The following is a 13,559-nucleotide window of genomic DNA, read 5'->3' as shown; positions in this document are numbered from 1 at the left end:
TCATGTGATCAAAGTAGGAAGTGGCGTTTTCGTCTGATTCAAAGGTGCTAGGTTGGGTGGAAGCGCCCGATATATTTGATTGTTAACCTTCCAAGGTTTCCCCATGAAAAGACGAAATCATATGTGTTTGATAGTGACGACCATGGGGACACTTTTTCTGCTTATGGTGGTATTATATGGTTCAATAAATTCACAGGTACGTAGCTCCTTTCAATTGTTTTTATGGTATTGACTTACCTGTTTTGTTGACTGTCAGCATCATATCCTTCCTTGCCCTTGTTGAGTTAGCTAACAGTTGCCAGTATCAATAGTTACTTGTCATATGTGCCCTAATACATAGATTACGAAATTATTTCTCACTTAAAACCCTGTTCAGAACAAACGGTCTGTTTTAGAACAGGATCCTGTCTGTCCTGTTAAGATAAAAAAGTCAAAATACTGGGCTGCATTCAGTACGTCTTTGTAGTTGAACCAACGGGATGGGTTGTGGTAAATGCCCTGTTTGAGACCATCAAATCCATGAGATATTGTGGGTAAATGGTCACTGACTGATCTACAAATAATAATGAGTAGTTCATTATTGTGCAAAATGATTTGGAGATAAATCAGTCGGCTGCAATGTAGAACAAGCCCAAAGACAGTACAGTATAAAACCCCACAGTGGATGTGTCATAATACCCATAAAACCTAGCGGCCAAACAGGAAAATGGATCCAATCGTTTTCCAGCATTAATTTTTACCCATAGGGGATTTTAGAAACACTTCAAGAAAGGGCTGTGTTTTGTGTAGGCTGATCCTGGCGTGACGTTTTGATAACCATGTAAATCTCTCTCTACGACAAGGTGACTTTTATCAATATATTCCCCTCTATTTAATTAGCATCAAAGTAGACATCATGCAAAACTACAAATCCCTGCAAACTCCTGCACGTCATCTCTAACTGACCCCTTTGCTAACAGGTATTATGTCAATTTGAAACTTGCGCAAGACAGTTAACAGAATTGTCAATTTAAAGAAATGTAGCTAATTTATTCATTACTATATTTAGATATTAGATAGTTAATTCAGAGATTATTACCTTTGCCTCAATTCAGCAGTCTCTTCCAAATCATGGTATTTGTGGTTCTTTGTGATACTAATTAGCTGCTAATGTGTCTATTTCATTTTTGGGGGGTAAATACAGGTGAATATATTGATAAATCACCTTGTACTAGAGAGATTTAGACCGCTTGCTTTCCAGCCGAAACAGTTTGGTAGAATTGGTGCATATATTATGACAACATTTTGTGACGTTTTGGACATCGGTGCCGTTTTTTAAGGCGGTTTGGGCACCCATTTTTTTTTATAGTGGCAAGCCGAAGTATGGAGCCGAAGTCTTACACCCCTTTGTCTGTGATTGGTCAACAGTAGGGATTCTTCAATTAAGACTTTGTTGTCATTCAATGAGAGACGACTCGTTTTTATGCACATTTTTTAATTGAAAAATACTGCACCAAACATCTTAGTTAGATGTAAAATTGTGCAACTAAGATCTCTTCTGAAAAAATGTCAAAATTAATGACAGATTTCTTGAGTTATCTTTGATTAATTCTGACTATTTTGAGGAAGTGTATACTGACTACAGCATCTCAACATGGACATACAGTAATATTGCTGCTTTTTTTCTAATTTCTGAAGCGAAGGTCTTTTATTAAGGGAGTATTGCAAACACACTTGTTTGATGGGAACCATTTCCCTGTTTGACCACTAGGTTTTATGGGTATTATGACTGATGCTGTGGCAGTCGCCAGCAGCATACCACTACTGGCTTGCTTCTGAAGCTATGCAGGGTTGGTCCTGGTCAGGCCCTGGATGGGAGACCAGATGCTGCTGGAAGTGGTGTTGGAGGGCCAGTAGGAGGCACTCTTTCCTCTGGTCTAAAAAATATCCCAATGCCCCAGGGCAGTGATTGGGGACACTGCCCTGTGTAGGGTGCCGTCTTTCGGATGGGACGTTAAACGGGTGTCCTGACTCTCTGAGGTCATTAAAGATCCCATGGCACTTATCGTAAGAGTAGGGGTGTTAACCCCGGTGTCCTGGCTAAATTCCCAATCTGGCCCTCAAACCATCATGGTCACCTAATAATCCCCAGTTTACAATTGGCTCATTCATCCCCCTCCTCTCCCCTGTAACTATTCCCCAGGTCGTTGCTGCAAATGAGAACGTGTTCTCAGTCAACTTACCTGGTAAAATAACGGTAAAATAAATAAATAAATAAAACTCTGTGAAGATAGGCAGAAACTGCTTCTCCAATAGAAATCCCCGATCACGCTTGTTGGCAATGTTATGGTGACGTTGGCTAGCTAAGCCAAAGATAGTTAAACTGTGTCGTTTACAGTGGTAACAAATTAAGCATAGTAGGCAGAACAAGCAAGGAGGTGGGCAGGTTTGAGCATGTATTTGTATATTTCCATTAGGGAACACCTCCTGTGAAGTATGAAAACTGTGCACAAACTCAATTCGACCTTGCACTCCTAAACAACGCAATTTTTAAAAACTTTGGATAAGCATAGACTCCATAAAACTTAGTACACTGTTCTGAACAGAGTTTTTAGTTTGGGGGACAGAAAAATGGATTAAAATCAGATTTTTCATAGATGAGAAAATTTGCAGAATGTCGGCCCAGTTTCACCGAGTGCCATCCTCTCCCACTACCTGCGACTGAACTTCCTCTCACTACCACATTTGGTGGTGAGAAAACGTTGTAAACGGATGCTTCAGGTTGATAGCCTTGTGACGTGTCTGGGTTACCCCTTCTGTCTGTGATAAGCTAATGCAGAAACACATCATCGGGTCTAAAGGTTGTCTGTCGCCGAACTGCGAATGTGCAGGCCGTCAAAAATCAAAGACACTCCTTCGATATAAAATTGCTTTTGACGAAAATGAAAACGTGTCAATTTCACAAGGTTGGAGTAATGACTTGTTCAGCTACTTAGAATATTGGCTCGAATTTAGGTTGTTCCTTTAGATTCTGAGAGAATTAACACCTAAGGAAGAATATTTCACTTCTGTCATTGACTTCTCAAATCCAAAACCCCGGCTTGTTCTGATCTCATGCATTCCCCGGAAGTTTTGCTTTGTTGCGCCTCTGGGTTTAGAAACTTTGTTGGTGGGAACCATCATGAAACTGAATAAATATGTTTTTTTTTATCTTGGAATGTGTAAAGGGGATTTTCAGGTGAATATAAAAAGAGAGCAGTCGTTGATAATATCAATAAAAAATCTGTCCGGGTTTATTACAAGTTGCAACAAGGAGACACCTCCAGAACAGTAGTAGAGAAAATGTCTGGCCCACACACTACAGAACATTCTTTAAACACCAGCCTGAGAGGCTTGAAGGAAGTCACAACATTAGCTGCTACAGAATCACACAGTGTCACAGATTCTTTATCTGTTATTCAACACTGGCAGACATTTGATACTGGCAGCTAAACAGGTCAAAGGTAGGAACATCAGCACTTAGTTGCTACCGATAGAAAACAACTTAATTAAATATGGTACTTAAACACACAGTAAATCCTGTTTTACTACCCCCAATGGAATGCATCTGTCTGCGTCTCCCCGCACATACAGTGCCCTCAAAGTATTCACACCTCTTGAATTTTTACACATTTTGTTGTGTTACAGCCTGAATTTGAAATGGATTAATTTTAGATTTTTTTGTCATTACACACAATAGCCCATAATGTCAAAGTGGAATCTTGTTTTTAGAAATGTTTCAAATTAATTCAAAATGGAAAGCTCAAATGTCTTGAGTCAATAAGTATTCAACCCCTTTGTTATGGCAAGCCTAGATAAGTTCAGGAGTAAAAATGTGCTTAACAAGGCACATAAGTTGCATGGACTCACTCTCTGTGCAATAATAGTGTTTAACATGATTTTTCATGACTACCTCATCTCTGTACCCCACACAAACAATTATCTGGAAGGTCCCTCAGTCGAGCAATGAATTTCAAGCAATGAGTCAACCACAAAGACCAGGGAGGTTTCCAATGCCTCACAAATATGGGCACCTGTTGGTAGATTGGTTTTAAAAAAGCAAACATTGAATTTCCCTTTGAACATGGTGAAGTTATTAATTACACTTTGGATGGTGTAGCAATGCATCCAGACACTATAAAGATACAGGTGTCCTTCCTAACGCAGTTGCCAGAGAGGAAGGAAACCGCTCAGGGATTTCTCCATGAGGCCAATGGTGACTTTAAAACAGTTACAGAGTTTAATGATAAGAGAGAACTGAGGATGGATCAACAGCATTGCGGTTACTCCATACTAACCTAAATGACAGCTTGTAAAGAAGGAAGCCTGTAAAGAAAAAAAAATATTCCAAAACATGCATCCTGTTTGCAATAATGCACTTAAGTAAAACTGCAAAAAAAATGGCAAAGTAATGTCCTGAATACAAAGCGTTAACTTTGGGGCAAACACAACACGTCACTGAGTACCATTCTTCATATTTTCAAGCATGGTGGTGGCTGTATCATGTTATGGGTATGTTTGTCATCAGCAAGGACTAGGGAGTTTTCAAGGATAAAAAGAAACGGAATAGAGCTAAGCACAGGCAAAATCCTAGAGGAAAACCTGGTTGAGTCTACTTTCCAACAGACACTGGGAGACATAAACCTTCCAGCAGAACAATACGCTAAAATTCAAGACCAAATATACACTGGAGTTGCTTACCAAGACGACAATTAATTTTCTTGAGAGGTCTAGTTAAAGTTTTGACTTAAATCGGCTTGAAAATCTATGGCAAGACTTGAAAATGGCTGTCTAGCAATGATCAACAACCAACTTGACAGAGCTTGAAGAATTTAAAAAGAATAATGTACAAATATTGTACAATCCAGGTGCGCAAAGCTCTTAGACTTACCCAGAAAGACTCACAGCTGTAATCGCTGCCAAAGGTGATTATAACATGTATTGACTTTACTTATTTAATCAATATATATTAGTCTTTTATTTTTCATAAATTCTAACATGTATAAAAAAATGTATATTCCACTTTGACATTACAGAGTATTTTGTGTAGATCGTTGACAAAAAAATGACAATTAAATCCATTTTAATTCCACAATATGTGGAAAGAGTCAAGCAGAGTGAATGCTTTTTCCGAAGGCACTGTACCAGCAAGTTTATTACATATCAATCCATATCAACAGTAAATCAAATACAGTAAAATAATTAGGCCTAATCAAATAATTTCCCATTAGAATGCATAAGGCAATGTTTTTTTTTTTTTTTTTTTGTCAGCAATCGGAAACATCTGGCCTAAAACCAGATTACAGACTTCTTGGACGACCACTGTACAAATTGGATATCAACTGGCCCAAATATCCCGAGCTTTTCAGCGGCGAGGTATTTGGAGTGGCTGTCAACCAGTATGCCGGTGTTGTATATGTTGCACAGGTCAGTATGTTATCTTGATGTCCTGTATTTGATTTATAGCCAATGGTGTTATGATACAAAACTTAAAGGGAAAAGAAAAAGCAAGGCTTAAAAAAACAGATTAACATAACATTGTCATTGTAAAAACAGTGCTGAGTACAGATGTGCTGTACAAAATAGATGACAATGTAGGCTATTAGGTATTAAATAACAAAACTTCTATGTCCAGAGAGGTGAGACGGTTCCAAAGGTGCTGGTGTTCACAAGAGACGGAGAGTTCCTACAGGCCTGGAACACGAGCACCCTGGAGATGCCCCATGGGATATTTTTGGCCGACGCCGCCACCAACCCCACTGTGTGGGTCACGGACGTAGGAAACGGTAAGGCCTCACAGCAGACCTATGCCCGGTTTCCTGATAGAGATGGAACTTAAGCTTATGAGTGTAACGATGCACCTTTCCTACAACGACCGAAGATGTAGCATGCGTTTCCCAAAACACCATGCAGAGAGAACGGTTGCTAAGTCCGTCGTTGGAGTATGTGTCGATACTGATATGATCGAAAGGAAGGGAGTGCTGCTTTCGGATCAGCTTCATTCAGCTCTTTCCTCAACATTGTAATTACAGTGCATTTGGAAAGTATTCAGACCCCTTCACTTTTTCTACATTTTGTTACATGAAAGCCTTATTCTAAAATGGATTAAATAAAACATTTTCCTCATCAATCTACACACAATATCCCATAATGACTAAGCAAAACAGGTTTATAGAAATGTCTGCAAATGTATAAAAAAATATATTTAAAAAATACCTTATTTACATAAGTATTCAGACCCTTTGCTATGAAGCTTGAAATTGAGCTCATAGGCATCCTGTTTCCTTTGATCATCCTTGAAATGTTTTTACAACTTGATTGGAATCCACCTGTGGTAAATTAAATTGATTGGACATGATTTGGAAAGGCACACACCTGTCTGTATAAGGTACCACAGTTGACAGTGCATGTCAGAGCAAAAACCAAGCCATGACGTCGAAGGAATTGTCCGTAGAGCTCCGAGACAGGATTGTGTCGAGGCACAGATTTGGGAAAGGGAACCCCAAAATTTCTGAGGCAATGAAAGTCCCTAAGAACACAGTGGCCTCCATCATTCTTAAATGGAAGAAGTTTGGAACCGCCAAGACTTCCTAAACAAGAACCCGATGGTCACTCTGAAAGAGCTCCAGAGTTCCTCTGTGGAGATGGTTGTCCTTATAGGTTCTCCCATCTCAAGATATAACTCTTTGGCCTGAATGCCAAGCGTCACATCTGGAGAAAACCTGGCACCATCACTACGGTGAAGCGTGGTGGCAGCATCATGCTGTGGGGATGTTTGTCAGCTGCACGGACTGGGAGACTAGTCAGAATCGATAGCAAGGATGAACGGAGCAATGCACAGAGATCCTTGATGAAAACCTGCTCAGGACCTCAGACTGGGGCGAAGGTTCACCTTCCAACAGGACAACGAACCTAAGCACACAGCCAAAACAACGCAGCAGTGGCTTCGGGACAAGTCACCGAATGTCCTTGAGTGGCCCAGCCATAGCCCGGACTTCAACCCGATCAAACATGTCTGGAGAGAACCTAAAAATAGCTGTGCAGCAATGCTCCCCATCAAACATGACAGAGCTTGAGATGATCTGCAGAGAAGAACGGGAGAAACATTCCAAATACAGGTGTGCCAACCTTGTAGCGTCATACCCAAGAAGACTCGAGGCTGTAATTACTGCCAAAGGGGCTTTAACAAAGTACTGAGTGAAGGGTCTGAATACTTATGTAAGTGGGATATTTCCGTTTTTTATATTTTTATTTTCTAAAAACCTGTTTTTTCTTTTTATTAATGGGGTATTGTGTGTAGATTGAATAAGGCTGTAATGTAACAAAATGTGGAAAAAGTGAAGTGGTCTGAATACTTTCCGAATACACTTTATTTCACAATACTGATGCCGTATCGGCTCCTACAGAGATATTACCATCTACGGCTGCAAATACTATAATGCTTACCCAATAAAAATGCTCTAAATCACAGATTTTGCACGTTGCGCACATGTTCGGCTGCACCATTAAATATTTTTGGACAAATTACAGATCGTAGTTTACATGTAGCAAATAGAACTCAATTGATTGAACATAGTTTACTCGTTTATCTTTTAATGCAGTCATCTCGGTTTGTATTTGAAGCATATTTTTATGTTGCTTGTTTGTATCAATTGCAAAGACATTGGCAACTTTGTATATTGTAGTCAACTTTGTTCTGAAGTTATTGAGGTCAGAGAGAAGGATAAACCATGTGGTTCTATGTTTAGCGGAGATCTTCTGTGTATGTGACGCGGGAGGGCAAAAAAGCATCTAACAACGCACTTAGCTGTTCTTGAAGTGGTCTGATGTAGGGTTCAGATTACGAGTGTTTTCAATTGCAACTTTAACGATAGTTTTGGGAAACCACTCAGAGATTTAATGATGGTCATACGAAGGTTCTAACGATGAACTTAGCCATAAAGAGCCACTGAACAGGCCGATTGGCACGTGTTTTTCTATTGCTCATTAGAAAACTAGATTTCAGTCTTAGAGGTGTGTTTCTTGACCGATTCCGCATTTGGTTAAGGATGTTTGTTCCCTATGAGACACTGTAGATGCAGAAGCCTATTTCACTTCCTCAAAAAATCCCCAGAATTAATCTAAGAACTCATGAAATCTGTAATACATTTTTACATTTTGGCCGAGGATGTTTTAGATGCACAATTTTACATCTAACTCTAACTAAGGTGTTTGGTGCAGTATTTCTCAAGTAAAAACATTTACGAAGTGTTGTCTTATGTAAACAGTCGGAGCTGCTGGGCAGATCTGTCTCACTGACTATGCTATTGGATAGAGAGCAATCACCGCAGATGTTCACCCTATGTTAGTGGGCAATTGGACATCGTCAAATCAAAACCTAACCTTCATTTACCGGTGTGACACACAAATGTTCCAAACTCTGTTTTAGACTAGACTGACTGAATGACCAAAATCATCTTATTTACACTTTGTAGTCAATTTTGACTCTAAAATAACTGTTTCTGACTCATATCGATGCCACATAGGCCATTTTCAAAGGGATTTGTCGCTTTTTAAAGGCAGATGCTTTTGGTAAACCGGGCCCTGGGTCGTGTTCATTAGGACACGCAATGGACAACATTTTGCAACGGAAAACTGAAGCGCTATTGTGAACGTATTCTATGTACTAAACACTTTAGTATTGTCAAAATACGGTGTATTTACTTTGTTTGTCATACACACATCTGGCTGATAAACAATGGATCCAGCTAAAGTGCCTTGCCTAATAGAAAACAGTTTTTACACCACCTCATCACTCATCTATTTCCCAAAATATGAGCCTCCTTGACCTGTCTGCTGTCTCATTGCTTAGAATGCTGCTGTATTCTCAGTGTTTTGAGTGACTACTGTATTTTTCCTATCCAATCTGTTGTAGGCCCGTATGGTCACTGCATTAAGCAGTACTCTCCCTCGGGCAAGCTGCTCCAGGTGCTGGGCTCAATGGGGGAAGCTGGCTCTGGGGTCAACCCGCTCCAGTTTGACCAGCCCGCTGAAATCTTTGTTCACAGCTCTGGGGAGATCTACATAGTGGATGGGGACGGAGGGATTAACAACCGCCTCATCAAACTGTCCAAAGGTGATGATGACATTATAACCACAGAGAGCCTAGAATAAGTTATGAGTTCTATATGTCATTCTGTGGTTCTAACATTACGTTCTGTGCCAGAGCCACACTTCCAAAATGCCATTTATATGGGAATGTCAGTTCTAGAAATTATATTTCCAGAACGGACATTCCCATTAAAGTTCTCGTAATTCTATTTGTATGGCCATTCATAGAAAATGGTGATAGTACGCATTGAAATAACATAATGCTATAGCCATGGTGTGATCCATGTTATAACCTCTATATGGTTTCTCTATAGACCTGGAGGTGCAATGGATGCACGGAGAGAAGGGCCAGGGCCTTGCACAGTTCTACATCCCCCATAGTGTGGCAGTAGATAACTATCAAAGGGTAGGTGCATTGTGCAGGACTCTGCTGTATAAGCAGTGCTGTGTTGAAGACAACTTCAAGTTCAAAACCTTATTGTCCAATATTGTGAAGTGATGTCTAAGCAGGCACCTTGTGGTTGAAATGCTTCACAAGCTGAAATCCAAGTCTCATCTCACTCAACTTTATAGAACTGTACCTGATACAGATTGTGGTGACATTTTCGTGTTGCAAAGTGCAAGAAATACTGTAAACCTCAGAATTTTGCAGTGTAATTTAATGTGAAACTTTTCTTCAATTATATGTGTTATATGGGCTCCTGAGTGGCGCAGCGGTATAAGGCACTGCATCTCAGTGCAAGAGGCGTCACTGCAGTCCCTGGTTCGAATCCAGGCTGCATCACATCTGGCTGTGATTGGGAGTCCCATATTGCGGCGCACAATTGGCCCAGCGTCGTCCTGGTTTGGCCGGGGTAGGCCGTCATTGTAAATAAGAATTTGTTCTTAACTGACTTGCCTAGTTAAATAAAGGTGAAATAAAATAAATAAGGTGGCGATTAATTTAAGTAGAGTTTAGTAAGCTGGGCATTACATAAATACACTGAGTGTACAAAACATTAGGGACACCTGTTCTTTCCATGACATGGACTAAACAGGTGAAAGCTCTGAAACATTATAGATGTTAAATTGCGTGTTAAATCCACTTCAATCAGTATAGATGAAGGGAAGGAGACCGGTTAAAGGAGGAGTTTTAAGCCTTGAGACATGGATTGTGTATTTGTGCCATTCAGAGGGTGAATGGGCAAGACAAAAGATTGAAGTGCCTTTGAACGAGGTATGGTAGTAGGTGCCAGGCACTACCGGTTTGTGTGTCTGGAACTGCAACGCTGCAGGGGTTTTCACACTCAACAGTTTCCTGTGTGTATCAAGAGAATGGTCCACCACCCAAAGAACATCTGTCCAACTTGATACAACTGTGGGACGCATTGGTGTCAACATGGGCCAGCATCCCTGTGTAACATTTTCGACGCCTTTATAGTCCATCCCCCGACGAATTGAGGCTGTTCTAAGGGGAAAAGTGGGTGCAACTCAATATTAGGAAGGTGTTTCTAATGTTTTATACACTCAGTGTAGTCTCCTCTTTATAATGCATATTATTTAAGAAAAGTTTCAAATGAAATCACACTGCCAGATTATGAGGTTTATGGTAAGCTTTGGATTTTGTGGTAATTGTGTGTTGTGGTGTTGCGTAGGTGTGGGTTGCTGACAGAGGAAACAAGCGAATCCAGGTGTTTAATTCTGTGACTGGAGACTGGCTTGGAACATGGGGAAGCTGTTTCAATGAGGACGCACCCTACTCTGTCAGGTTGGTAGTGATAGTCCCAATATTTACCTGTCAGTCTTATTTTGTTATCTTTCATGGACTAACTGGTTTTGCTAACTGCAACTCAATATTAGGAAGGTTTCCTTAATGTTATGTACACTCAGTGTAAGTAATTATCCCCATAGGTTGACACCAGACCAGAAGTACTTTGTGGTGGTGCAGCTGAACACCAATCAGATCTCCCTACTGGAGGCTCCACCTGTGGGTGTCATTGGTCAGTGCCAGGTGGTCAGTGTCATCCAATTGGCTGAAGACGTCAAGCCCCACCTAGTGGACCTGGACCTGAAGACGGGGGCTCTGTATGTGGCTGAGATTGGTGCCCAGCAGGCTCAGAAGTTTACCCCATTCAGCCTGGGTACTGGCTTCCTGCAGGATGGTTGATGCACTCTATTATAGGCCGTGTTCCAGGCGGACTACATTGCAGACACATGACAGATCTCAGAAGAATTGGTGTTTAACATATCAGTTCACCACATCATATGATAGCAATCTGATGCCCGACTGCGCAGTCTCTGACGTGGGCACAGAACCACTGGCTGATGCAGTGCAACGTCTGCAATGTAGTTGGCCTGGAACACGACCATAATCATTTGATGAGAAGTTAACATGTATATTTAAATAGATTCAAATGAGCCAGGCCACTTATTGGACAAATCAAAGATGCCATTTTCTCCCCATACTGCTCGCTAACTAAGGCATAAAGTCCTTTGTATGTAACGTGCTACGCCAAACAGGAACTCTTAACCAGCTCTATATGTTTACTGTTTAGTTCTTATGGAGGTATAGAAAAGTATTGCATGTCCAACTAACCAATCTCACTGGTCACTTACGTTAACGGCTTGATGTTAACCAAACCTCATGATCCTGTTACTTAATTGCATGAAAGAAATGGTTGTAAGAACCATAATTTGAATTTCTTTAAGGCAGCTATGTTTTAAAAGCGTCAAAGTGACTTGTGCTGTATGAGGTACTACTACTATCAAGTGAGAAACTTGTTTTCTTACTTGCAGTATGTTTGATCACAGTAATATGACCAGTGCTATTCAGATTAGATTTGAAAGGGTTCGGTCTCATCCGCTAGCCTGGATATCTTTTGCCAGGGGATGTGTCGTGATATATGAAATGTGTGGTTTTGCATTGAAAGTGTATAACATAAGCTTTTAATGCATAACATAAGCTTTCAATGCAAACGCATAACATTATTATGCTTGTGTGTGCATATGGTTTCATTGGAATTACAAGTCATATCATCCTGTCTTTTTTGTGTTTTTACCCTGGGGAACAAATCTTATTTTATGGGGAAATGTTTACATTGCTTGCTCCTGAATATTGTTTATGGTCATATGCATATCATATTTTGTTAATTTTGATTGTATGAATGTATTGTGATTTGTTTCTGCTGCTTTTTATTAGTGCCATAGTCATGCTCGGCATCATTGAATGTTCATTGAATTTTCAATTTTTATGTTGCTTGTTCTTTCATTTTCAAGGGTAAAGATTGACAGAAATAAGATCTAAATAAACTTTTTGAAAACCAATTTTGTCATAGTGATAAAGCTTCCCCTGGCTTTTGTCTGTCATTATTTTGATGCATGAATACCAGGGGAGGACGGCTCATTATAATTTCTGGAGTGGAGTGTAATGGCTGCAATAGAGTGAATGGAATGGTATCCAAAACAATATTAGGAGCTGTCCTCAGCAGCCTCCACTGATGAATCCACAACCCCTTCATGTAAAGGGATTCTGAAAACAGCAAGGCAAAGAAAAACAGGAATTACAGTCTGAGTGACAAATGTAATTAAATTATCAATCCACAGTAATTGTAAACAAAATGCTGTGAGAAATCTGGTTTAGTAGAATAGAGTTGAAATCGGAAGTTTACATACACTTAGGTTAGAGTCATTAAAAGTCGTTTTTCAACCACTCCACAAATGTCTTGTTAACAAAATATAGTTTTGGCAAGTCGGTTAGGACATCTACTTTGTGCATAACACAAGTAATTTTTCCAACAATTGTTTACAGACAGATTATTTAATTTATAATTCACTATATCACAATTCCAGTGGGTCATAAGTTTACATACACTAAGTTGACTGTGCCTTGTAAACAGCTTGGAAAATTCCAGAAAATTATGTCATGGCTTTAGAAGCTTCTGATAGGCTAATTGACATCATTTGAGTCAATTGGAGGTGTACCTGTGGATGTATTTCAAGGCCTACCTTCAAACTCACTGCCTCTGCTTGACATCATGGGTAAATCAAAAGAAATCTCCAAGACCTCAGAAAAAAAATTGTAGACCTCCACGAGTCTGGTTCATCCTTGGGAACAATTTCCAAATGCCTGAATGTACCACGTTCATCTGTGCAAACAATAGTATGCAAGTACAAACACCATGGGACCACGCAGCCTTCATACCGCTCAGGAAGGAGACGCGTTCTGTCTCCTAGAGATGAATGTACTTTGGTACAACAAAGACAAGGTATTGGAGTGGCCATCACAAAGCCCTGACCTCAATCCTATAGACAATTTCTGGGCAGAACTGAAAAAGTGCGTGCGAGCAAGGAGGCCTACAAACCTGACTCCGTTACACCAGCTCTGTCAGGAGGAAGGGGCCAAAATTCACCCAACTTATTGTGGGAAGCTTGTGGAAGGCTACCTGAAACATTTGACCCAAGTTCAACAGTTT

At 40.2% G+C, this 13,559-nt stretch overlaps 1 protein-coding gene across 1 annotated transcript; it reads left to right on the top strand.

The window, feature by feature from the left end:
* The first annotated feature begins 2 nt into the window (after positions 1–2).
* LOC129868151 (NHL repeat-containing protein 3-like) lies at positions 3–12,411 on the top strand. The gene is made up of 7 exons (XM_055941845.1): positions 3–196; positions 5,290–5,445; positions 5,654–5,804; positions 8,933–9,133; positions 9,423–9,514; positions 10,743–10,855; positions 10,999–12,411. The coding sequence occupies exons 1-7, from the start codon at positions 104–106 to the stop codon at positions 11,252–11,254; spliced, it is 1,062 nt and encodes a 353-aa protein (XP_055797820.1). The 5' UTR covers positions 3–103; the 3' UTR covers positions 11,255–12,411.
* Positions 12,412–13,559: the final 1,148 nt, after the last annotated feature.

Source organism: Salvelinus fontinalis, chromosome 13, assembly GCF_029448725.1.
Source record: "Salvelinus fontinalis isolate EN_2023a chromosome 13, ASM2944872v1, whole genome shotgun sequence".
Taxonomy (NCBI): domain Eukaryota; kingdom Metazoa; phylum Chordata; class Actinopteri; order Salmoniformes; family Salmonidae; genus Salvelinus; species Salvelinus fontinalis.
This window is presented reverse-complemented; position numbering and strand designations above follow the sequence as displayed.